At 37.9% G+C, this 27,706-nt stretch overlaps 1 protein-coding gene across 3 annotated transcripts in view; it reads left to right on the top strand.

Annotated features, from left to right (window-relative positions):
- The window catches only part of chd7 (chromodomain helicase DNA binding protein 7), a 249,444-nt gene that overhangs the window by 133,965 nt on the left and 87,773 nt on the right, over window positions 1-27,706 (top strand). For all 3 annotated transcript variants that reach the window (XM_080194190.1, XM_080194188.1, XM_080194189.1), the window contains exons 5-11: window positions 5,070-5,189; window positions 9,086-9,145; window positions 9,953-10,008; window positions 12,432-12,549; window positions 16,332-16,418; window positions 23,361-23,498; window positions 26,630-26,751. In XM_080194190.1, the coding sequence (XP_080050316.1) occupies window positions 5,070-5,189; window positions 9,086-9,145; window positions 9,953-10,008; window positions 12,432-12,549; window positions 16,332-16,418; window positions 23,361-23,498; window positions 26,630-26,751 (701 nt within the window). The remainder of the gene's footprint in view (window positions 1-5,069; window positions 5,190-9,085; window positions 9,146-9,952; window positions 10,009-12,431; window positions 12,550-16,331; window positions 16,419-23,360; window positions 23,499-26,629; window positions 26,752-27,706) is intronic.

Below are 27,706 nucleotides of genomic sequence, written 5' to 3'. Positions count from 1 at the left end.
GGTTTCTAAAAATGTAATTTTCCATAGTTGGTGAGACAGTCATATCACAATGCATCTTCGGGCAGAAAGCCGTTTAATTATTTTGGGGGAAAATGTGTAACAGGTCATCTAGTCAACTGGCAAAGGTGTGCAGAAAGTTGAAAGAACAGATTATGATCACCCTAGAGACAGTAACTTTTAAAAAGAAATTTAATAGAATTCCTACAGTGCAGAAGGCGGCCATTTGGCCCAGTGAGTCTGCATCAAATCTCTGACAGAGTATCTTATCCTGCACACCGCCGCCGCCTCCTCTCCCCCCCCCCCCCCCCCCTCCCCCAAAGCCCTATTCCCATGACCCCACATATTTACCCTGCTAATTCCCCTAACTTGCACATCTCGGGACACTAAGAAGCAGATAAGCATGGCCAATCCACCTAACCTGCATATCTTTGGACTGAATTCCCAACAGCCATTTAAAGTACTTGCACAATAAGATTTAAGACTTTGCTTCTAAGAAATTAAAAGCAACATTGACTAAGCACTATTCCATAACTTATGTTCAAAACTATAGAAAAATTCCTTTATTAATTCGTTAACCCAACCGAAAGTCTCCCTCCACGGTGAGTTTTTACTTTATTTCCAGGAACCAGTCAGAAGTGATTTTGAGGCCCCTTTTCCTTTTTCAACTGGATGGATACCTTCTATTCCTCAAACTAACTTTTTGCAGTGTGGTTTACCCTGGAGGTCCCCCTCTGTAACCAAAGCTAGGCAAATCTTCCAGTTTTCTTTTAAATTTCAGTGACCTGGATTCAAATACATGGGGTCAATAGGCAAAGCCCCATAAATAGCCTGTGAAAAATCAAAGACTGGGGCAAATAATTCAAAAACAGTCCCCTTGGTACTTTTTTAATATTATGGCTGCCCTGTATAAACAGGACTGAATATTTACGGGTGCAGGTGTTTCATTGAGAGCAAGAGGATAATGCAAATTATGATGTGGGGGGGAGTGAGCTTGGGAGGGATAGAATCTGTGGGTGGCAGCTCCTCTAATCACAGATTCTTTATCTCCCAAGTTGGCTGCTCCAACTCCTCCAATCAAATGTTCCCTTCCTCTTGCTCTTCTGAGGACAGAATCTATGATTGGAAGGATGAGAGGGAGAGAACCTGTTAATGGAGGCTGAGGAGCAGGCATCTTGGATGACAAGTCCAAGCTGTTCGACCATCAAACTTTGACACCCTCAGGGACACGTAGGAGAAGAAGCAATAAAAGATGGAGGAGATGGCTGAAAACCCAACAATGTTGGATGCAGACCCAGGGTCACTGTCTGCATTGAGAATGCAATGGGCGGCAGTCAGCAGAGAGAAGGTCCAGCCCATTTAAGTCCTGTGATAATAAGAGTTCCTCTGATAATTTGAACAAATTGATTTGGCTTTGCTTTTGAGAGTAGTATTTACTTCCTAAAATGTGATTGTGTCTCATCAATGTCTTTTCATCATAGCTTGTGACTGTTTCATGGAACCAAAAGTCTCTCTTATAATGGAATTAATTTTATTTTGTTCTACCTAACATAGTGAATTATTTTCTAATGGCATTTTGGATCCTCTGGTGAAAAATCTATTTCTTAACCTGGTTGTGTCTTGGTGGATAAATATGCTGGAGTGGCTGATTTTGGCTGAGATGTGGGTAGGGATGGTATGATTACGTTTTGCATCCTTTGACTAGAGAGAGGGGGGGAGAAAATCAGTCTATGATTCCTGCTCCTGTCATTATTAGTGACTCGCAGTGGTAAATTTGAGTGTTTAATATCTGAGATAACTGAGGCTCACCATTGAAAACTCATGAGAAAAAGCTCAGTTACAACCAAGACAATAAAGACTGGAGCAAAATGGAATGCTGTGGTGTTCCTCTGCATCTCTTCCATTAAAAATGGACTACAACAGTGAGTGTGTGGCAGCTGCAGATTGGAGTGGCTGAGATGTTTACAGCCCTGAAAACTAAAAAGTAGCCCTGAGTAAAATTAAGCTAACAAACTTTATTTCTCAGAGTCCCCAAAAATAAAACTATTTTGACCCCTGCTCACAATCATGGTCTCCTTCAATTTGAATGTGAACTCCCACGCACATTCTGGTATGGTGAACCACTGAGACTTACTGGCTCTATTTCTCAGCTCTTGCTCCTTCTTTTGAATTTTCGCAGACTAATTTTGTCTGTGAAGTTTAGTGAATTTTTTAGGAAAACAATCTGCAACCCAATCTTGGTGACTTCCTATAGATATTTACACTCTTAGTGACAATGTAAGTTGCATGGGCCTACTACCTGTGCAGACACGATAAGTAGCTTTCATTTAGAGTCCCAATATCATTCTACCTTGAAACTAAATATGCAGCATAAAGTATAATGTGATGAAACTCAACATTCCTAATACCTTGGGACTTTGAAAACTAACAGTCTGTCCATGTTAGCATGTATGCTTTGGTCATTGTTTATAGATGTGAACATCTTGGACTTTTATTCCTAGTAAAAGGTCCACTTTGGTAGGAATAATGGTAGGAAGGATTATTACTTATGTGGCGAAAAACTGCAGCAGGCGACGGTGCAGAGGGACCTCGGGGTCCTTGTGCATGAGTCACAAAAACCCAGCCTGCAGGTGCAGCAGGTGGTCAGGAAGGCTAATGGGATGCTGGCCTTCATAGCGAGGGGGATTGAATATAAAAGTAGGGAGGTCTTGCTGCGGCTGTATAGGGCATTGGTGAGGCCGCAGCTGGAGTACTGTGTGCAGTTTTGGGCGCCGTACTTACGCAAGGATATTTTGGCCTTGGAGGGAGTGCAGAGGAGGTTTACTAGGCTGATGCCGGAGTTGAGGGGGTTGAGCTATGAGGAGAGGCTGAATAAACTAGACTTGTACTCGTTAGAGTTTAGAAGAATGAGGGGAGATCTCATTGAGACGTATAAGATGATGAATGGGATGGATAGGATAGAGGTGGAGAGACTCTTCCCGCTCAGAAAGGACAGTAGGACTAGGGGGCACAGCCTCAAGATAAAGGGGGGGGTGGGGGGGGAGCGGTTTAGAATGGAGTTGAGGAAGAACTTCTTCACTCAAAGGGTGGTGAATCTCTGGAATTCTCTGCCCGTTGAAGTGGTGAAGGCTACCTCGCTAAATATTTTTAAGATGCGGGTTGATGGGTTTTTGATAAGAGAGGGGATTAAGGGTTATGGGGAGAGGGCGGGAATGTGGAACTGAGCCACGACAGATCAGCCATGATCTTATTGAATGGCGGGGCAGGCTCGAAGGGCTAGATGGCCTACTCCTGCTCCTATTTCTTATGTTCTTATAAAACAACTGGGACCCCTTTGAATCTTTAAAACCCAAACCATCCAGTCTTACCAAAAAAATTCCCCTTCATTCCTCCATATTACTTTAAGTTTAAAAAAAGACAATCTGTTCAGATGCCAGATCAGAAACCCCAGAGTATTATATGAAACCAGGCTAGATCCCGAACAATATTTCAGTTTACCTCAGTAGTGATTCCACTGATAAATTAGGGATCCTTTTATCAAAGTAAGCTTTATTCATAACACATGCATAAACGCATCTCTAACAAAATGAAGCAACTTAACTCGTAACCATTGAACAATCTTTAAATATACAAAAAACACTCTTAACTGCTAACTTACTGCTAGTCAGTTCCATTAAGCAATATTTTTCTTGTAGACTTAAACTCCACTTTAAATATAATTAGCAAATCCAAGTATGCTTGCTCTGACTTCAGTTAATAGCCTTGTAGAGAGAGAACTGCTAGAAGGCTGCTATCTTTAATTAGTCTCCAGCAATTGCCTTTTTTAAATGAAAATGAAACTATTTTTTCTGCTACAAGCCTAGCTGCCTAATCACAGGATTCAGTCTTAGTCTGAAAGTCCGGGGGAACTTGTGCATTGACTCTACAAAGTAACACATTCCTAGCTAAGATGAATTATTATCCTACTTTCTCAGCATCTGTGCATTCATTGCAAACAAATCAACTCTTTTGCAGAAAAACACTGATTCTCAAAGCAGTCCCCCAAACATAAAATATATTATTAGTACAGTATTATCACAAGTCCCAAAACATAATCTTATGAAAGCTCATACTTGTAACAATAACTGATGCATTTTATTTTAACATTTTTATTTCAAGGTGCATTTACACCATTGTTCACTTTTTGACTTATGTCCTGTATAGAAATTACTCATCTCTCTGCTATAAAGATGTGTGGGCTCAGTTCTTATGAGCTGAGCCTACAGCTTAAAAATAACTGATTATGTAGAATTTACAGTATAAACTATACTGGTACTTGTGCTCCACAGAAGCTTCCTCCCTCCCCTCTTTTTCTTACCCTGTCAGCATAATCTTTTATTCCTTATAACTTTCTGTTTATCTAGCTTCCTTTTAAATTTATCTGTGCTGTGATTTTTATTTTTGATGGTGTATTCTTACCACTGAGAGTAAAGAAGTTTCTTTGGAGTTCCCTACTAGATTTATAATTCAAAGTTTGTTAGTGGCCACTTAAGAGAGTAATAATAGCATTAACTGACGAGAATTCTTTTTCCAAATCTAATCAGGATAGAAATAAGAACCAAAAATGTTAAAAAAAAAAAAAATACTCAGCTGATTTGGCAGTTTTGTGCAGAGACAGAGTTTAGTGTTACAGGTCAATAATCTTTATTTGCGCTCTGAAACATCAACTCTGTCTTTCTCCACGGCTGCTGCCAGTCCTGGTGAGTATTTAGGGCATTTCCTGTTCTTGTTTTAGACTTCCAGCATTGCTGCAGAATTTTGCTGTTGTATTAATTCAGTAAGAGATGCCCCAGGACTGATATTAAGCCACATTTATGTTGCACATAATCGATGTTGAGGCTGAACTCTGCTATTGTCTATTCTATCGCCAGCATCTTAAACATACAATTTATGCACAGCCAGTTGTTTGCTGATACATACTTGTTTTCAATTTTCTGAATTCTCACTGGAATCAAGCTGACAGCCAAACGTTGCTAACTTTCCAGAATGTATTATAGTTAAGTTTTTGTTAACAAAATCCGTACTCTTTTCAGAAGCGCCGCTCTAGTCGACAAGTGAAAAGAAAGCGATATACAGAAGACTTAGAATTTAAAATATCTGATGATGACGATGCAGGAAAAGATTCACCATTAAGCACTTCACAGTCAGAACAGGTATTCGTCATAAATCTGTGACTATTAACAATTTAAGTTAATTAATGAGTTGAAATATTTTGAGTTCTGTATTTCAGAAGTGAGGCATAAATACGACTAATCAGGCATTTTGATTTTCCCCCTTTGACTTGGGTGAAATGATGTATGAACAATTTTATTTATCCTAATCAGGTATTTTTCATGATAGAAAATTTGTTGCATGTTAGAACTTTAAATTCAAATTTTGTGTATTCCAGTTACAGAAATGCATATCATTAAGCCCTTTGAGTACTTTATATCATACTGAACTAGTTACCCATCACTCACAACTAAAGCCCGATGAAGTCACATGAAACAACTAGTGTCTGCATTGTTGGAGCAAAACCATTATCTGGCTACCGCTATTGTTAAAATTATCAGCTGACTTTAAACATGCACTCTAATGTTTTTATTAAGTTTCTGTGCTTAATACATTATTGTCCTTGTTTTATCACTTTTTTGTCCTTTTCATTTTTAAAAATGAGAAGTACTTGATTTATTTGCCAATAACATGGCTGCTGGTTAAACAAATGGTGCTCCACAGTGGCACTCGGTGGACAGCATTTGGAACTGCGAAAAGAACATTTCTTTTTGTTAATAAGGTCCAATATACTATAGTTTAGTAACATTGAAATGCTTACCACCTCACCACGTATTAGTGTCATAAATTCTGTAACATCAATTTATGCATTGTCGACAACCTGAGTTTCATGCTTTCAATGCATTTTGAAAAGGGATGTTGTGACTCGCTCACCAATTTTAATTTATAATAAATAGTGACAAAAGCCTTTCTCAAACATCATGACATGAGAAATACGGTTAATATGTACATTAAGTTTTCCCCATACTTTGAATGTTGCATACCAGTAAATGTTCTGCGGCAATAGTTAGAATATGTCAGCATACATTCTCTGTTACTGTATCTATATTGTAGCTCTTTTCCCTTATTCTACCTGGCCCTTTTAGTTCTCTTGTCCTCTATTTTTAATTGTCCCGACTCTCTCAATATCATTTCACCTCTATTCCTTTTGGATGGGAATTGATATGCTAAGGAAAGCTGGTGGTTATGATGCTCCAGTTGGAGGAAACATCCAGATTGTGGTATGGGCTGGAAAGATGACAATGATGAAAAGCAATGGTTACTGGAGTGGAAGCTGATGGATGGAAGGAAAATGGAAAGGACAAGGAATGAGATCTGTGTAGTGCAGCAGAACAGCAAACTTCAGATGTCTTTTAGACCATCATTTGTAGGTGAGGAATGTAGGTCACATGTTGCATTTACTGGTGGTGATGATTACAGGCTGCTGGTTGAAACATGATGCAGCTACAGGTAGGAACTAATGAGCTGAAAATGTAGCAATAAAAGGAGGCATGAAAAGTGAATGGAAGGAACTGAATGGGAACCTATGTTGCAAAGATCCTGCTGTTCTGGTGGGTGAGCAAACTCATTTTGCGTAGTTCCAACGCAGATTACAAACTTTCATAAAGAATCCTTTTTTGAAATGCAAGGTTAGTATTCTTTAAAGGACTACCTTGACATTGGTTTAAGTTATGTTATTTAAGACCCTAAATGCATCAAATATTAGTTGCCCATGGGGGGGGTGGGGGTGGTGCGTGTTGCTTCTGTCTAGGATGCCTAAAGTAATTTGAGTGCACTCAGGCACTTAATTGGCTACCTTTGGACCTCCCACTTCATCATCTAGTTGCCAATAGGACAGAAAGCTTCTGGTTAATCAGCGGCTAGCAGCTGTCCATCGTTGGCAGCACCATTGGGAACCGTGGATGCTGCCAGCAATACTGCGAACTTCAGGGATTATTGTGGGATTGAGAGAGAGAGATGAGGGGATCCCTATTAAGGGAACAGGAGGGGAGATAGATGTACCTTTCAGCAATCTCCCCACTACCCTCACTTCCAAAGCCTGGGGCCTTTGATTGGGCAGAGTGCCTGTTAATGAGAGACCCTCCTCACTCCTAGAAGACCACAGACAAACCCGACTAGGTTTGCTGGTTGATCTTTGGGAGCCACAGGAGACCCATGCACGTCTTATTAAATCCCTGAGCCACCATTCAATTCCAGTAAGCTTGGGGATAATTAGCTTTAAGTGCTCATTAATAAGCCTCATTGACACCCTGCTGTCAGCAGGTAGGATTCCTGCTTGAGCTGTCGTTGTTTCCCCCCCTCTCCCCCCCCCCCCCCCCCCCCAACTAAATTGAGGGTATTTTGGTGGAAGCCAAGAATTGGAAGTGGGTACTTCCTGTCTCGCTGATTTTTTTTTCTCACTCTCTTTCACTCTCACTCTCCTCCTCTCTTTTCTCCTTCTCCCCCTCCCCAAACCCCTCCCATTCGTGTCCACTCTGACCGGTTCTGTTAAATCACAGTCAGTGTCTGCAGAATTGATGATATGTTTTAAAGCCAGAGTTCAAGATGATCTCTTGCAGCAATAGATAATCCTTTGATTTAAAATGCTGGTCATATACCACCTTTCCTTTCCAGCGTTAACAGTCTCTTTGGAAGCAGAAGACATTCTCTCGTGGCTAACAGTCCCTCAAGTGACACTAAAACAGATCATCTGGCCATTGTATTTCTGTAACTGGAAGTTTGCTGTGGCAGCTAATTAGCTGTCACTATTCCTACATTACAACAGTGATTGCTCTTCATTGGCAATAAAGCATTTTGGGATGTCCTGAGGTTTTAAAGAACACTAGAAAATATACAAATTTCTTTTCTTCCTACATTGTGGACTTAAAACCCAACTGAATGCAAGTATTTCTGCAACTGTTTTTTGTGCTTCAGTAACAAGTGTGTTTTCTGTAAGGACTGATTTCAGCTGTTTAGTTCAAGAGCAGAATTGAGTTTACTGTGCCTATTCCATGAGCTTTTTCTGTATTTCTTACCTCACAAACCCTAAACACTGCCAAAATCAGCATATTATAAAAGTACATTTAAATCTATTTGCATCAAATCTCAGATTTTTAACACCCCTTCCCCCAACCAAATAAAAATAGATATGTGCAAAAAAAACTTCTGTAAACCAAATAGAATGAATGTCTGTGTTGACCTATCAAGTGCCTGAGCAATCCTACCATGTGAGTATATTTCACTGCATGATTCAGGAAGGAAACAAACTTGAATTTATTGCTAGATAATGTTTTCTTTCTGGTTCATCTTTTAGTCGTTGGTTCTAACTAGAATGTTCTGTAGTGAGTGTGTCATTACAAAAAAAGGCATTAAAGATATTCTATGGTAGGATATAATTGTTTCTTTGAGTGGCTGACGCGAGGTTGAATGCTGTTGGGATTTGTTGGAATTGTTTACACTGTTTATATGCAGTATTTGAAAAACTCAAACAATAAGCACTAACTCCTATTGTAAGTTATTTTGGCAGTTTGCTTAAATATAACCCATAGATGCTCTACGTTATTTGGTGTAGCACTGAGCAAGTTTACGACATACTTCGTATTTTGATGCAAACCACTTCCTTCGTAAGAACTACTGCAATGTGCAAATTATACAAGGAAACCATCTAAAAGGCTGGGCCTAAAGAATGAAGCAAACTGCCATTGTGATTAAAAATTACTGATTTTAAAGTGGTAATTTATATACCAATGATTTAAATTTTGATGGTTGACTAGATTCTTACCTAATTGGAAAATTACATGCAAAAATTGTTCTGTTCCAATTTTCTAAATGTTTAATACCCTTTCCCTCAAATCCATTGCTTTATTTCCTTGCAAGGAGTACATATGACCAATTCATTCATATTTTCAGACTATGGTGCTACAAAGCCACCTGTGAGATGGTTTGGAAGGAGCATTGTAAGCAGTCATGTATGTATATAATCAGATTTTCTGCAACCTTTGTTATTATATTTTTTTAGGAATCTGCAGCTGGTCCAGTTACTGAAAAGATCTTGAGCATGCGACTAGTGAAGAAAACTGTAAGTATTAACATTTTCTTGCTCTAAAGTTTAGCACATGAAGAGTGATTGACTAACTGGTCTTTTCATAATTCTCAATTTTCAACCTGAAGTATAATTTTTGATCTGCCAGAAACAGCTGGCAGCCATGTAACAGTAGCAGGTCAAAATCTGAGCATATTTGGATCATTTTAGTGGTTGTTGATTTATATGGATTGCTTGCAATTTTGTACTATGGATGATACTGAAAATGCAACAATGTAAAATGTACCCTACCATGAAAACAATAATGTACAATTGAGTTTATTAGCTTCTGCTTCAGTTTTAAATTTTCACTGGAAAAGTAGGGGCTACATTTTAAATTGTTACACTTTTTGAGATTAGTTTTTAAGATTGCCAACAATAATACATGTGGCTTCCAGTAGTGCAGCTGCAAACTGGCTGCTGCCTCAGGAAATGGTACATTTGGCATCTGCTTAACGCTGTGGGTTTGGCAGGAAGCCAGGTCGAGGTCAGGTTATTGTGAATGAAGTAGCTGGTGGTTAAGGAGGAGATAAAATGATTCATGAGTTGGTTGACACAGTAAGCAGAGTGGTTGGAACTGATAGCTTTTTGTAGGGGTATTGCGGGAGGTGGGTGGGGGAGGGGGGGGAGAAAGAAAGTAATCCCCGCCGAAGGAAACTTTTTGGTGTTCTTTGCATTCTAATTCTACTTAAGCACATTACAACTATGTCCCTAACCACTTTACAGTGTATTGCCTGGAGATTTAAATGACAGTGACAAACGGTTGTGTTGCCATCAGATTCTAAAATGTGCTTGTGATTTCAGACTGAGTCTGGAGAAGAAATGGAAGTAGAAGAGTTATTTGTCAAATACAAAAACTAGTAAGTATGTTTATGGTGTTCGATAGTCTTTCCCCGAATGGGTGACACTGTACCATAACATTGATGAAACTTTCTTGTAAGCCCACAAGGCTTCTGCCCTGAGCATGATTTTGGAAATTTATTGCGTGGAAAATTAATTACCTTCAGGCTCTGTGCTGTTCTGTGTTCTCATGAAAGTCTCATGATGGCTACCTCCCATTGGAAAAGCTTTCTGCATGTTTTGCACTTCGCTATCTCTTAAAAATATCTCCAAGCATTTAATAAACAGTAGATGAAAGCACCAAAGAGATAAGGAATATACAATGAAATGCCTGCCGTCTGCTGTCCACAACCTGAAGCCGTACAGTTCTAAAAATAAAATTTCTAACATAAACCCTTCAATTATGTGAAATATGAAATGAAAATGCTGGAAATGCTCAATGGGCAATACTCAGCTAACCAGACAGCATCTGTGGAGAGAGAAACGGGTTTTGTGACTCTTACCTGTTTCTCACTTTCACTCATTACTGCTTTCCTCCTTTCCACTCTTTTCTCATTCCTTTCCGTTCTGCCCATTCCCTCTATTACCCTCTGCCCCGTTGTCAGTATTGCTCATAATGGCTAAATCCATAATATCCTGACTGGGGCAAAGCAAGGTGGCAGACCCCAACAACGGAAAATGTTAATGGGTTTTATGCAAATTCTTGATAAAGTAGGAAAAGGAGGATCAAGAAGAGAATGTCGTGGAGTGGATGGGCAAAGTGATTTACAGGACAGAATCATTGTCAGCAGGTGGATGAGGCTAACAAACCAGGCGGATTTACACCTATGTCTAACAGGTGTTGTTATATATGGTGTCTAGTCCAGTTCTTACCCTACCCAAATTATTTCTGATGCGTGACTGCTTTCTTTGCTGAGGAAAAGGTATGTTGCAAAATATGTGTTCCTCATAACATTGAATCATTGACAATTTTCTTTGTTTTTCTGAACAAAATAGCTGAAATATTTGCATCTGTCATTTTGTTCAGATGTCTTGAAATGTTTGAGAATATACAAGTGCACTGATTGCTGATAAGTTCTTAAAGTCAGCTTTAGAACTCTTGAGTGCTAATTTTTGCTTCAGATGGAATTTTGAGCCACATGATCTTACATGGAGGTCATGATCCAAGATCTTCCAGGATGAAGACGATCACAAGAACTGTTCACTTGGATGGTAGTGCTAAAATGAGTTTAAGGAAATCAATAGGTTGGTATAATTGGGTTTTGCCCTTGATAGGATTTGGGATCCTGCCCTTACAAGTATTTTACCTTTCTATACTGAGACAGTGATCGACAATATATCTACTGGCTTCTGTACAGATCTGCTGATTTACTTTCATTAATGCATAATTGGGTATTGGTGTTGCCAACCACAGGCCACCTGGTAATTTTTCTCCACTTCATCCTGTTGTTCAGGGATTCCTATCAAAAGATAGGAATCAGCCAAATACTGAACCTGGGACTTTGTTGCTTTCTGCTGTAGTTCATGTACTTTATATTTGTGAAGTATCTTTTACAGAAAGGAAAAGGAAAATAATAATGTCACTCAGCTTTTTGGTACTTTTTCATGAAATAACTTGCAGTGGTGTAATCCTAATTTTGCTAGCTATGATTTTCTTAACTTTTTCATGCAGATATAAGTAGATGTTCTTAACAAGCAGACAATTATCCTGGTCAGAATTTTTGTTTACACTCTCATAGAATGAGTGTTGCTGGCAATGTCAGCATTTGTTGCTCATTCCCAAGTGCGCTCGAAGATGTTTCAAAGATGTTATGTAAAGCAGTCTATCTGTCTTCTGAATAAACAGCTGCCTGAACTGTGTTTCTTGATTTTTTTTTTCTCTGGGCCAATTTTGGCACAGAGGCTACTGAGCTCTATTTGTTGGTAATAGATTTCTGACAATGCCAAAAAATTTAGTCTGAGAGTATAGTATTAATAATGGACCCTAATTTTAAGATTTACCTACCCTCTTTAAAAAAATAATTAAGTGATAACAGACTTATGACTGACAGCTTGTCAGCTGCCATATAATGAGTTTGGAAGGCTCTTATTTTTATGTTTTGTTGCCTTTGCAGGTAAGTGATCTTTGAAGACTTTGAGCTTCTGTATTGTGATTTGTATGTATTAATATATCTGATTATTATTTGTTGGAATATATTTTGGAGGATTTGAAATATTCTCTTGCCTTCCCCCCCACCCCACCTCCACCAAGGAAAGTATGATTAGAACGTAGAAAAACTACAGCACAAACAGGCCCTTCGGCCCACAAGTTGCACTGATGATATCCCTACCTACTAGGCTTACCTATCACCTTATAAATGTCTAGTATGTAGTAATTGTATTTCATAGTTTTCCTTGGTAAACTGGACTCCCTCAATCTGAGGTAATTTTTTTTCTCTGTTAGTTCTTACCTTCATTGTCAGTGGACCACAGTGGAGCAGCTGGCGAAGGACAAGAGAATTCATCAGAAGATTAAACGCTTCAAAGCAAAGCAGGCACAAATGAATAAATTTCTCACTGAGGTCTGTATTTGCTTCATTATTATAGGGGACTAGTTGGATCTACCATAGTAAAAGCAAAATACTGAGGATGCCGGAATCTGAAGCAAAAATGCTGGAAAACCTCAGCAGGTCCGACAGCATCTGTGGCGAGAGAATAGAGGCAACCCTTTGAATCTGGATGACCCTTTGTCATATGCCGAAGGGTCATCCAGATTCAAAACGTTGACTCTATTTTCTTGCCACAGATGCTGTCAGACCTGTTGAGAAATTCCAGCATTTTGTGTTTTTAATCTACCATCGTGTTGCTTGGATGAAACGTTTTATAAAACTATAAATTTTATTTTTCCATTCTCTGCCTTTCACACATTGATGCAATTTCTGTCTCTTTCCACAAATCTCCTCTTCATTGAATCTACTGTCCACCTGTTGTCTGTCACCTTTATTTGGTTCACTTGCTCTTTGCTCATGTGTTTACATTTGTGCTATCATGTGATGATGACATTGGCACTCTCTTCACTCACTCCCTCTGTCTTTTGGACTCTCCCTCCTCCCTATATTTTCTTTCCCTACACAGGCTGTCACAGCCTCTTTCCCCCTCCTGACTGCCAATACACTTTTATTCTTCATTCTGCCTTTGCCTCCTCCCTCCATCTGGCTAGAGGCTGACTTGCCTGGGAAAGAGAAAATATGGATGTGTAACACCAAGATGCAGCAAGTGATGTCTCACTGAATCCCATTTTCAGTACTGATTGAACCGTAAAGTCTTTAATGTGTTTTCACCTTCTTTTCCCACAACTTTGGTTTCTTCAATCAAATTTTGCTCCTGCATTGAAACTAACGTCAACCAACTGTATAAGTAACATCCCATGCGGCTGTACCTGTATTGCAATATTTCTTCATGACCTTTCTTTGGCCTTGGACAATCAATCGCATTCTATCCTTCAGTCTCTTTCCTCCATTGAGCTAAGCCATATATTGGTTACAGTCAGTACCTGAGTCTCTCTTCCCATTTACCTTTTGGAGTCCTACAAATGTTTATTGGTGGCTTTCTTCTACTTGTCATTTTTGTCTGATGCAGTCCAAAGACGTAGACCCAGATTTTCCTGTCTCCAGGTGATTGTAACTTGAGATACTTCAGAAGACAATGTGGGAGCACCTCAGAAGTCCCAATAGATGAGCTTGTGGGAATTACCCAGGAAAAAAAATCATATCTAACTCCTGGGTAACCAAGTGACTCGCCCTCCAACACACCCCTCACTCTCCAAACCTCTAGCCCCGCCTCCATGCAAAGCTCCAGCACTGGGTAAGAAATAGGAATGCTAAACCGATTGCCACTACTTAGGAACTTTGGTCCATAAGGTCAGGCTTATCATAGGTAACTCCCCAGTGGTAACCCTTTCACTGCCTCACTGTTGTTAGATTACTTGTCTGACATCAAGTCTGATGGGCTGTAATTCTCCTCTGTTAAATAGTCAAAGTGCACAGACCAAAGTAATTGTTCTGATTTAAATAGTAAGTTAATCAAATTAAATAGATGAGGTTGATTAGTCAATAAATTGCTGTGACTTTTGAACTGGAATCTTTGCTTTTAATTAGCTAGAAAGATTTAAAAAGAGGATTCTGGAAATATTTTCAGTTAGCCCGAGCGAATCAAGCACCTATGGTCAAGTGGGGCACAGAGGAATAATTGAAGATCATTTACATTCAAAGAGAAATCAGAGGTAGCACAGTGGTTAGCACTGCTGCCTCACCACGCCAGGAACCCGTGGGTGACTGTCTATGGAGTTTACATGTTCTCCCTGTGTCTGCATGGGTTTCCTCCCACAGTCCAAAGATGTGCAGGTTAGATGGATTAGCCATGGTGAATGCATGGGGTTACAGGGATAGGATCTGGTTGGGATGTGCTTTTGGAGAGTCAGTGCAGACTTGATGGACCACGTGGCTTCTTTCTGCACTGAAGTGACTCTATGAACCTCCTAAGCCCATGCCACATACTAGGTGCCCCTGCCACTAATTCTATCCTCACCTCCAGCCTGCGTCTCCAGTTAAATAAGACTGTTTGTAAACTTGATGTTCTATTTGACCCCAAGCTGAACAACTTAACCCCGTATCCTGTTTGTCACCTATTTCTATAATATCACCCATGTCTGTCTTCAACTTTCAGATCTTTCTCAAAAATCAAGCTTTTGACTAAACTTGTATTGTTGCCTTCAGCTATGTTTTAGTCTGAACTCCTGTAATGCACTTTGGGGAATTTTCTACTTTAAAGGTATAATACAAATACAAATTGTAAAAGTTGCAGAAATAGTGTAGGTTCACTATCTCCGGTTGTATGCATGCTATCAAATTGTTTTTGAGCATTTTATTGCATATTTTGATGTTTGGTTACACATTATCCCCATAAGAATCACTTTGCCACTGTCCTGACTCTGTAGAAATGGGAAACAGAACCTGGAGTCTGTGCAAAGTTATAGTCAAAATTAATGCAGAGGGAAAAAGACACTCTATACCACTGAATCTTACAGGCAAACATAACTGGTTATTCTGTGAATAAATCAGTCAGAATTGGCTTGTCTAGGATCTAATCGATTTCTGGTTATGCAGTTTTTTCTCTTTAACTTAATGCTAATGTTCATGCTTTGGGAAAAAGAATGATTATTTGCTATCTGAGTAGACACTTCTGAAATTTTTAAAAATACCTTGATATAGCTAATATTTTGAAATGGCCTCAACATTTTTATTTCCCACCGGGTTTTTATAAAATCATGCAAGGTTCTTCCATCTTAAAGTATGATTCTGTTCTATCATGGTTAAAATATTTCCACATATGGACAGTGAACTGATATTTTTTTCTTTACCCAAGTTAAAGGCAGAAGCAACTTCTATAGCAGACAAAGCTATGCTTTTGCTGTTAAAAAATATGAAGCTTTGTAATGTCAAAGCTGCTAAAAATAGTTGGTTTCAGCTAGAGCAATGATAGAGATGCAACAATAATTTTTAGTGTCCTGCCTGAGCAGTTGAAAATAAATGGCTAATTTCTAGATAACTATAATTTCGGTTGAAAGTTGATAACTTTGAGAAGGGGAGATGACGCTTTACGCAGTAGCTAATCCAAGCTACGTGGCATCAATTCGCACCAATCAAGTTTAAGCATTTTGATTAACTGATCTGTGATAAAACAAGAAGTTACCTGATATATAATCTGCATCCTGTTTTTAGCACTGACAGCAACTTTGATATACCACTTCAGGAAGCCTGCTCATGCTTGCTAATTGTCCTTGGCGTGCTTAATAATACTTTTCATCCATTGATGATTATTCTTTCTCAGACACCCTTTCACCTCTATCCCTTTTGAAAGTAAATTTTATAACTTAATTGTGAAATTTAATTGGCATTATTTCTGAAAATTCTGTTCTGTGCAGTGATATTTAAAACCATCTTTTCTTTATTGTACCTTCGGTCATATGTCATTGCCATTAGTGACAATGCTTTTTAATAACTTTTGTTTTTATAAGAATGCCAAATAGTCAAATCCATAACTCTCAAATGTTGCTTGTGATTGTGTTGTAATTTTCACACCATTTAAAATTCGTAAAACATTGTGTTTAGAAGGTTTCACACAATAATTAAGGGGGCTGGTTAATAAAGCCTGAAAAATTGCATTCCTCATGGGGAAGTAGTCCTGCTGAATTGTAGCAATTTAATTATCATGTTAGCAATGCCAAACTGTTGAAGGCTAATGAGGATAGCATAATAAGAAGCAAGAGGTCAACTGTTTTTGTCCCCCTAATTTTGTTTTGCAGGTTGAAGATGAACCTTTTAATCCAGATTATGTAGAAGTAGATCGGATACTTGATGTTTCCCATAGCACTGATAAAGATAGTGGGGAGGTAAGAAATGATGTTGTATGTGTGCTTTCTAAACTGCTTATTTTGTAACAAAATTAAAATTTGTTACTTCACATATGTCTCTGGCTTTCAGTAGGTAAATAATTTGTGCAGGTTGCTGTCGTCCAAGTCCCTTGTAAAGGGCGAATAACAGATTACACCCAGAAAGCCATGAGGCTGATTAGCATATTTAAGATAGCATTTAAATATGCATAGCTTGTTCAACACTGGATCCTTCCAACTCCCGGGATCTTCGGGCCCTCTGATACAATGCAAACCTAGTGAGAAGCACTACTGATAGAGGAGACCAGGTGTGATGGCCATGCTGGGGGACTCGGAAGCCATTGAATTCCCTGGGTAGTTGGGGACATGATTGGGCAGTGCCCACCTGATGCCCTGGAAATGTCAGGTAATGCCAGTGAGCTGGAGGTGGGGCCTGAGTGGGGGTCGGTCTGAAGGGGGGTATTGTGAGGGGGGTGAGTGGCATGTTGGAAATCCCGAAAGGGGAGAGCATGTCGGAAGCTTCAGGGGTGGGGGAAACACATCAGGGTACTCTGCATCTGTAGTATTTTGCTTTTAGTGTACTGTGATATACGTATAACTCTGCAAATCACTATTGTGGCTATTAGGAATCTAACTTTAATTTTATCTTGTTCAGCGGTTAACATTAGCTCCATTTGGAAAGAAAAGGTTCTCATTTGGTCATTTCTTTTAAATTTCAATGATATCTAAACAAGAGTAAGTTTGTACATTTGATTTCATTGTCCTCATTACTAGAAATGGGGAAAAAAAATGGACAGGATTGCTACCGTTGATTATTATCTATCTCCCGAAAGAACTTTCGACCTTTTGAGCTGTGGTTGACTGTCAATCTTCAGTATCTGCTCATGCGTGAAGAATCAGCACTTAAGGTGCTGGAAGCTTCTGTGAAACAGAGATCCTGCCTTCAGGATGACTAGTGGGAAGAATTAAAGAGAAAATAAATTCTTAAATTTGATGTGGATAAAATTGATATTGGGTACAAATACATAAATAGGAGTTTTTCAGTAAAGGAATGTCAGTGTAAGACCTTCATGGTGGGTGGAGGGTTAAAAAGAAATTATGTGAAGCTAAAACTTGACAGAAGCTTGAAACCAAAAATAAATTCATATAAAATTGAAAATTGAAATCACAAATGTATATGATAAAGTCAAGAGTTGCATCGCCATGCGGTTTCTGCACCACACCTGAGAAAGGAACTTCTGAGAATTCTGGTTTGAGAAGATAACTTCAATCAAAAATTCATACCAGAACTATGAAATCAATCTTGAAACTTCAAGTTCATTCATTCATTCAAGCCCTATGTATAAATGACTAGGCAGTCATATTGAAAAGCACAGAATCCTAAAAATGTGATTCAGTATCTTTTTACATGAAAATAGGCAGAATCTTATCAAAAAGTGGCAGACTGTTGGCTCGAATGAGAAAAGCGGCACATTTCTCTCCAGACAAACATGCCATTTTTTTTCCTCCAGATCCTGCACAACCTGCCACAAAAAAAACACCTGGGTGTGTTTCATGCCATCTTGGGGGGTGCAGCCATCTCACACCAGCAAAGCCTGGCTGCATTGAGGTCAGGGTGCCATGTTTACAAGGTGCCCTGATCAAAGCAAACAATGACTTTAACCCAAACTCCCTGCTCACCTGATTGGAGTTCGCCCACCAGCACAAATAAAAAATAGTTTCCCCTCTCACACGTGGCTCCCACTGGGGTCCATCCCTGGCACGGGATGTTAAAACAGATATAAACCTGATTATGTAACCAACAAGGGGCAGCGAAAATTGGAATTCATGATCTCGCTAGTAAAGTCACAACTTTCGGGGTTTTGCCAAATTTTGAGCTTCCCCTTCCATTCCCGCAGATAGTGAACATAGGCTCAAGATTGCACCCAGTGATGGTTAAATTAGTCAGTTGGGTTTGAAACCTGGCTTGGAAATAGGGAGCAAAAGATGATACTTAGGAAAGGTTTGTGGAGTTGGGGAAGAAAGAGAAAGCTATAAAGTGTTCTACAGTCATTTATTCTGGAACCCCTGTTTACACTATGCCAAGTTGTGTCACCAAGTAAAAACCCAGAGGGGATAAGGCAATCTGAACTGTCCAGATCAATTAGCTGGGTGGGCTAAGAAATGGTGAATGAATAAAAGGCTCAGGCAAAACTTGACTCATTACTTTGAAATTCAGAAAGACAAAGCTATAATCAATCCAACTGATGGAGCATCAAGCTAGAGGTCAGATTGAAAGTAGTGTGGTTTGCTTTACTATTTGTAGGATAATATATATTAATGTGCAGAAGGCTATTTGACCCATGGTGTCAGTACTTTTCTTAAACTGTAGTTTTCTTTTCCAACCCCATTTCTTGCTCTTTCCCCTTTTTCCCTTCTTCCATTGTCCTTTTAATTATACAGTCTCTGCCTCTGGCCAACGTGGCAAAGTATAATATTCAAAGAACTTGTGTTTGGAAAGAAATGTTTCCGACTGCTCTTCCTCTATTACCAACACATGAATCTGTATCTGTTTGGATTTGCTAATCATATGGAACAATCTGAAAATGTTGAACAATTTGAAAAAAACTGTTAGATCCCCTATAACCTTGCAATGAAAATCTCAAATTTTCCATACCTTTCCTCCATAAATATAACCCTTCATTTGTGCTTTTATTTTAGCGAATGTTTGCTTTCACTTGGAGTGATATCTGTCTTGCAATGAGGTGCCCAGAACTGCATGTATTATTCCAAATATAGTTAACTAACCTTTTGAGTAAATTTGACATCACCTATAACTTTAAAATCCAATGTTTCTGAGTCAATCATAAAATCTCATTTGTCTTTCTCATGGTCTTTCTTACCTACAGTCCTGCCTTCAAAGATTGTTTCTGTACCATAGATTTCAGTTCTTCTTTCACTCCATTATCTTTTAGGATGTATTTAGTTTGTCCTGTTCCTTTACCAAATTATAGGTGAAATAAGGGTACTTTTGAATTTTCCTGACTAAGTAATGGCATAGAAAGTTTATAACTAAATTCAGGCATTTTTTTTGTTGCTATTGGTCTGTTCCACTTTTGTTAAGATGTGGATCTTTGGTTTCTTGCAGCTTACCATCACCCTTAAGATTAGCATTTTAAACTTAAATAAGGGCAACTGTGCTCGTGAAAGCTGAGTTAACTGAAATGAACTGGGATACTGGACTACTGGATACATCCATAGAGAAGCAGCTGCAGACATTTAAGGAGATATTTCAGAATAAGTATTTTCTACTATAAAGAAAAATTTGAAAGGTAGGGCCCACAATCTGTGGTTAACCAAAAAAGTCAGGGGAAAGCATCAAACTTAAGGAAATGACACTCCAATGCACAAAGATGAGCAGCAGGTCAGATGATTGAAAATATAAAGAACAGCAGAAAATGACTGAAAGGTTAATCAGGAGGAAGAAATTTAAAGACAGAGCAATGGTTATACAGATAGTTAAACAGGAAAAGAGTTAGTAAAGTATGTGTTGGTCCTCTAGGGGGTGAAAATGAGGAGTTAGTTGAGATTAGTAAGGAAATGGCAGATGGAATGGACAAAGATTTTGTCTGTCTTCATTTTAGAGGATACAAAAAACATTCCAGGCATAGCTGTAAATCAGGAAGTCTCTTGGGGCCTCAGTGTTTTAAAATTTACATCAATAACTTAGATAAGGGGAGCAAAGGCATGATAGCTAAATTTGCAGGTGACACTCATGTCTGTTATGAGGAGAAAATGAGTTTGTAGATGGATATAGATGGGTTGAGGCAAAAATCTGACAGACGAAGTATAGTGTGGGAAAATGTTTGTTGGTCCTTTGGAAGCAGAGACTAGAGAAATTATCATGGGGAATGAGGAAATGGTGGAGCTATTGAATACACATTATATGTCTGTTTTCACAGTAGAAGACACAAGTTTGATACCAGCATTAGACTGTAATATTGGGGTTATAAAGTAAGGAAATTAGGGAATTTAATATTAGCAGAAATAAAATATTGGAAAAATTTGAGGGACTAAAATTTGACAAACCCTCAGTAATTGAGTGTTCTAAAAGAGACAGCTGTAGAGTTAGTGGATGTGCTAGCTATGATTTTCCAAATGTACTTAGATTCAGGAATAATCCTAACTAGATTATAAATTGGGGAATGCAACACTGCTTTTGGAGGGAGGGAGAAAACTCTGAACTACAGGCCAATTAACCAGTCATGCTGAAATCAGACTTGCATCTTCTACTGTGAAAACAGACACAAAATATTTGTTCAATACCTCCACAATTCCCTGTGATAATTTCTCCAGTCTCTGTTTCCAAGGGACCAACATTTACTTTAGATACTGTCTTCGCTGATATACTTGTAAACACTCATTCATTCTCTACCACCCCCCTTTTTTTAATCAAGCTTTGAAGCTGTACTTAGCTGATGCCTATAATTATATGTAAAGGTCATTGGATACTGATCACGAGTGCTATTTTTGGATCATCTCTAACACAAGATACTAATGACAATTGTATCTGTCCTGGCTGAAATCTCCATTAACTCAACATAGACTGTAAATCAAATAAGAAACCTCTTGGTCCATAGCAAATGCAGACATTTCACTCAGCTGGCTAAGAGGGGAATGATAGATAATTTTAATATTTTCCTCATCAACTTTTATACAGGGGAGGAAAATTATCTTTAATTTCACAACTATGTGCAAAGATGTGGACACTTAAGGGGTTGAATTGAAATAGCCACTATTTAAGTGGATATTTAAACGTGCCTAATTGAGCCAAATTGATGTGGTTTGTTCTATGCTTTACAAGAATATTGGCAGTTTGTTCAACTATGGAACGATTGATGTGCTTGTAGCAGAATTCAATACAACTCCAGCATTCTCATGAATGGGAGTTATTCTCAAGTCCAGGGAGTACTGTCCATAAAGGACATTGGTGAACGAGGTGGATTTTTAATGACAATCAGTGATAGTTCCACCATTGTTGAGAGTAGCTTTCAATCCCAGTTTTGTAAATTAATTGTATTTAAGTTCCGCCAGTGACCAGGGCAGGATTTGAACCTATGTCCCTATAGTATTAACCTGGGCCTCTGGATTTTTAAAATTGACCAAGGGAGGTGGCCTAACGTGCTTCACCTTAAGGAGTCTTAGTTTTGTCTATTAATGTTGAGATTCAATTTCAGGATTCAATTCATTTATCTACTATAATGTCATGTAGGAGAAGTCTATTGCAACTATACAAAGTTGGCAATCTGGTTACAAATGTAGCAACATTTCCCCATCATCTCAGCAGTGGATCTGAATCTTTGGATTTTGACTTTTGGGAAATTAATGGATTGGGCTTTTCTTCTTTTCGGCCTAGACCATAATTCTGTTTCTGATGGATATAAAGCTGTGGATTTCAAACCTTCCTTTTGTTGTGATCCATAGCAACTATTGTTAAATTTTTAGGAACCCCTAAAATTGCCTTCCCCCTCTTCCAACTTGTGAAAGAACATGAATAAGAAAACCATGCTGTTACTGCAGTAATATTTATATCGAGTTGTCAGGCATATAACGCATTTTCTGTTCACAGCGTTTAAGAGAACCCAATTAATGTATCATTATCAAAGCATGTTCAGTTGAATGAACTTTGCGAAAAAATCCCAACAAAATACAAACTTCACAACATTAAATTTAACCAATAAATTATTATTGTGATTTGTAATACTAACATTTGAAGCCTTTACCTAAAGGCTTTATATCCTCCCAAAAGTTTGGGCTTGATATTTTTGCACAGAGGTGGAGGTATTATTAATTCAACACAGATCATGCAATCTAAGCATGTAGCATGAATCAGTAGAATTTAAATCAGCCAAAAGATAAAATACTTTTTACTCTACTGATTGCATATTTTGGTTGAGGGGAATCTGCGGCCTCTCTTTATTTCCCAGACCTAATGGACAGTGAGATGATATTGCCTATATAATGAAGCAAACATATATCAATAAAGCGATTGATTTTGTTTCCAAGCATATATTGATATAAACATGGATTTTTTTTCTGTAAATACCATTGATGCATTATAATTACTGAAACGAATGATGGCCTTATAATGAATTACATGGAATGAAACAGCAGATCATCTGATTAGTTTATAAAGAAATACAAAAAAAATCTAATTTTGAACTGAGAAATCTGGAAAACATACAATATTGAATAATACTTTAAGTTTGGAAGAGACAGAATTGTCTCATGCAATGATTCCTGATGGAGCAGTGCATTCAATAACAAAACAACCTATGAAATTTGAGGTTTAAACAGGAAGAAAATAAAATTAGTTTTGAGCAAGAGCTGTTTGATCTCCTGCATTTATTTAGGTATCTCTGAGATGTGTTGATGCGTGCTGCTGTCATACCTTGCATGCTTTAGGACATTTCTCCCATTCAGTCAGTAATCTAGTTATGCTAGAGGTAAAGAGAAAGCTTTCCCATTCATCAATTGTAGCTACAGTTGTGATCTGGTTACCTTGTGCAATTGAATTGTTTGAGATTATCCTGCTTTTTGCTTTGTGATTAGCTTGAAGCAACAGTGCAATGTAACTTTCAGCACCATTTGCCCATGAAATATACATTTTGAGGATATTCTGTCCCTTCATATCTTCAAAACTGGCTATGTTGAAGAGTTTAGTGATGGTATTAATTTTTAAAGCACTTGTTTTCAAAAGCAAAATGGATCTTACGGAAGTGTTATAAATGCAGTTTCTTTGAATGTTTAGAACTTAAGACAACATACTTGATATATTTGCTGGAAATTTATTCTTGTGTTTAGAAAACCCATTTGCTGACTTGTACTCAAAATATTGAATAAATGATGTATATGTAAAGTAGTTGAATAATCCTAAATGGATTTTGTTGTTTTTCGCAATAGCCAATAACCCATTATTTGGTGAAGTGGTGTTCTCTTCCGTATGAAGAAAGCACTTGGGAGTTGAAACCAGACACAGACCAAGTCAAGATTGAAGAATTTCACCAATTACAGTCTATGAAACCAAGAACAGAGCATACGGTAAGAGCATAATTCTGTGCTTGAGTTTCAGACTGAGAGAAAGTAAAAAGGGCAGATTGGGATGACTCATGGAGAGTCTGAAAGAAGGCCAACAGTCAAGATAATGGGAAATACAACAGACGTTTCCAAGCAATTGAAAGCAAAGTTAATCTCAAAATTGATGGCCACCTGTGTCCATGGTACCATCCTGCATTTGAGTGAGACAGTGATTGAAATACTGAAGTACTTTGCATAGTTCTTACAGGTGTAAATTGGATGGATGAATTACTCAATGGATGTGGAAGAATCACTACTGGAGACAAATATTTGAAAAGAAACTGTTCTAAAAATAGTTAATAGGATTGGAAGAAGAAGAAAAGTTACAAGGCTTCAATCGCAAGTATCCCATATTGAAGGTTAGGAAAGGATAGCAAAACCACTGAAGAATCTTTGGAAATGAGAATTGTGCCAAAGGTTTGAGGATTGTAATATTGTACTTCTCAAAAAGAGGAAAGGGTTTAAATAGGAAATTATATGCCAATTAATTTTCATAGTAACTTCATTGCAGCGTTAATGTGAGCCTACTTGTGACCAATAAGACTCATAAATAAACTTTAAAACTTAAGTTTTAACTTTAAATTAGTCTTGCCTTCATTGTGGGTAAATTTGTATTGAGCTAATCATGGTGTGGATTTGTAAAGGGCAGATTGTGCTTGACTATTCTAATTGAATTTCTTGAGGAAATTGGAAAGGAAATTAAGTGAATGTCGTATATGAATTTTCAGGATGCATTTGTTAAGATGCCAGGTAAGAGACTAGTGCTAATTAAATCGTATGGCGTTGCATTTGTATGACTAAGGAGCAGAATGTAAAAAATAAAGATGAATGCATCTTGTTGGGATTGGTAGAATTTGTACTTGGGCTTGTTTTTCCATTTGCAGTTGAACCTCTAATTTATGATCTTCCTTCTGAGGTACCTTTTGTCAAACAAGTATGTAAATTTGGCTGCTGAGATTCTCTGTAATAATTAACCTCAAGGGAAACATTGTCCACTCAGTGCAGGCAGCACCCAGATTCTACACACAATTAACAGTCCTGCATAAGAGAGCAGGAGCAGAATGAACGGGTGAGATTGTAAAAACAATTGTGCGCAGCACTGCTGAAAATTCACCTGGGCTACCAGACTTAGTACTGTATTCCATATCATCTACAATTGACATATTTTGTAACTGACTTTCTGTCTGAAAGAAATTTCTGGAGCTGCTGCATCCAAGCACAGGTTCAATGTCAAACTGCTTCCATCTGCTGTGCTTCCAGTTGTATTTGTGTTTATAATTACATGCATTCCATAAGAGTAGCATAGGAACATAATGTTATTTAGAACAACACAGCAATATGATGAATCATGCTGATTCACTCTGGAGTTCAAGCATAAATCACCTCCACTAGACAAAAGTGTTCTATAGTAGAAGCTCTGAATCAGAAACAAGAACATTTCGTAAAGTTAGTAAATAGCAAAAGAGGACCTAGCATATTGTTTAAGAAAGTGCAGTAGATTATTTGTGATAGTACCTTGGAAACAACAACCAACTATTAAAAATCCTTTTTTTTTGCGATCACACTTTATTGGTCGAACAGGTGATCATAAAAGACAACTTTAAATCTGCATTATAGGGGGGAAAAAATGCTAGCGGTCAATTCTTAAGAATTGAAGAATAAAGAAATATTGGATTTCAGAATACTAAGAAATTCAGTTATAGAATGCCATTAGAAAGAAATCAAAAATGTTTTTTTTAAGAGATACAAGTAAAGAAACAAAGTGATGTTGAATACGTGCAAAGCTTTGGGTAGGCACATAATGGGATATACCATGGGATGTGGGTACCCATTTATATTCTAAACTCCTGGGAAGAATATATATTAAAAAAATCCCTGGAATGCTGAAGATGAGAGGTTTCTCCATTTGAAATTGGAGCCTTTTTGATTTTAAAACAAAAGGTTAAGCTTTAGAATCTAAATAAATTTCCACGCAAGTTATTAATTTGTAAAGGATTAAATGCTGCAGCACACACATTCAAATTTTAAAAAAAGAAAAGAAATTGAGAAATATTTTGTCAAAGTTCAATGCAGTTGTAGAACGAGTGGCTAGGAAAGCACACAGAAATAGGCAGCATACCTGGATTCAGGAATTAATTGGATGTGTTTTATAGAGCAGATTGAGAAACATTGAGATGTTGGGTAGCATTGACTGAGGTAAAAGGGACAATTACTTGAATTAAATACCTTGTCCAATCAATATACATTCTTGCGTTCTTACATACTGAAGCGTGGGTTTTCTCTCAGGTGCTAAGTATTGTGCTGAACCAAGCTAAGCGCACAGACTCGCGATAGTATACTGGTTAAAGATGTATTTATTAATGAACACATGCTGGGAAGAGGGCAGCTGGACACACCAACTCCTTTCTAAAGTTTACAACATAATGGCGAAATGGTTATACATTTTCAAAAATTCAGTTCTCCTGCCTACTCTCTCATCCTAACTGGATGTTCCAATCGCATTAGTACACGTTATTTGGCCAATTGCAATCTACCTGTTAGCAGAATTAGGAATTCATTGGTCTAGAGGACCCAGAAGTTCCCACTGACTGTTGCTAAACAACCTCACTTACGTTAATCCGTAAGGTTCAAAGGTTGCTTTTTCACCATAAGCCAGAGTTGAGAAGGTGGTGTTCCCACTGTCTCATTGTGCTATGTTTTCAGTAAGAATTGAATATTTTTATCAGTGCATTGTGAATACGTCTCTTCATTTTCTAGAGCATGAGAATTTGAACTCTCCATGACTTTTGAACGTGGCTTGTCTAATTTATTCTTCCCATTATGTTTCAGGGATAGTTTGCATTTTGGCCAAGGTGCACAGTATATTCAAAAATACTTGTTTAAATCTAAAATCTATGTTTAATTTCCATAGCAGTATTTATCTGAGTCTCTATGCAATTAGTACCTTGGTATGTAATAAGTATGAGGCACATTGCGGTCCTTATTCTAAGTTAATTTTCCCTGTTTAGTAATATATTTAGTTTTTAAAATCCCAGGGTTTTATGAACCTCTCTAATATATATCTATGGTTTTGTTAATATTGATTTTATCAACAGGAACGACCGCATGCAGAATTCTGGACAAAATTGGAACATTCGAGGGATTATAAAAATGGTAATCAACTCAGGGAATATCAACTGGAGGGCGTAAATTGGCTACTCTTCAATTGGTACAACAGGTAGGTTAATGTGTTTCCAAAATAGTTTGGAGTAATGGACAATACTCATTTCCTAGTCATGTGTAAAACCATTTTTATATTGGTTTTATTTAATTACAGATTTTGCAAGGCTGGCACCAGTGAGCCAGTTCCTCAATGCAGCAGCATGTTCATTACACAATGAAAGGCTAGTTTTCAGTACTGCTATCTGAATTTGAATCAAATTCACTAGTTTAAAGCTTATTCACAGATGTTAAATCCAGAATCTGATGCAATCAATACCAGATTAGAAGCTTAGCAACTTGAATTTGTGTAGCACTTTTAACTGAGAAATGTCCCATGGCCCTTCACAGGAATGCAATTGAACAAAAATTAACACTGAGCCAAAGATAGGGACAATTGAAACAAGTCAATATGTGGGTTTTGAAAGGTTCTGAAAGGAGGCAAGAGAGTTAAAGTAACAGTGGTTTATGGAGGGGAATAGCATGAGCCTAAAATATAGTTATAAATATGGCTTCAGTCTTTTTTTAAAAAATACGGTTGTAACGGTATTTTGTAACGGTATTAATGCAATGTAGAGTGCAGGTGGGTGTTGCCCTTTGCCACCTTCATCTTGAGCATAATGATATGAGACAGGAAAAAGAAGGTGGCTTAATCACCAAAGAATTTAATTGCTAAAATTATTGACAATTGCTTTTTGGACGATCAGATGCTATCTGAAGTACTTAACATGTTGAAGTTTTTACAAGTCAGTTTTAGCTAGTTCTCATCTTTGGTGTTTTAAAGAACTGAAATGGTAAAACATTTGTCCTATTTAAAATTGCACCTGCAACAAGAAAAAGAGCATAAATTTCTTGGAAGTAAAAACGCAATGCAACTTGGATTATATAGTGAAAAAGAATGAGGGATGTCAACAGATTGCTTAGTTTTGTAAGAAGTGTAATATGAGGGATTTTTAGCTTTCCATTGCTATGTA

This window comes from Carcharhinus amblyrhynchos, chromosome 8 (genome assembly GCF_965287045.1).
Source record: "Carcharhinus amblyrhynchos chromosome 8, sCarAmb.v2.hapA, whole genome shotgun sequence".
NCBI classification, from domain to species: Eukaryota; Metazoa; Chordata; class Chondrichthyes; order Carcharhiniformes; family Carcharhinidae; genus Carcharhinus; species Carcharhinus amblyrhynchos.
The sequence above is the reverse complement of the archived record's forward strand: the minus strand, read 5'-3'. Positions and strand labels throughout refer to the sequence as shown.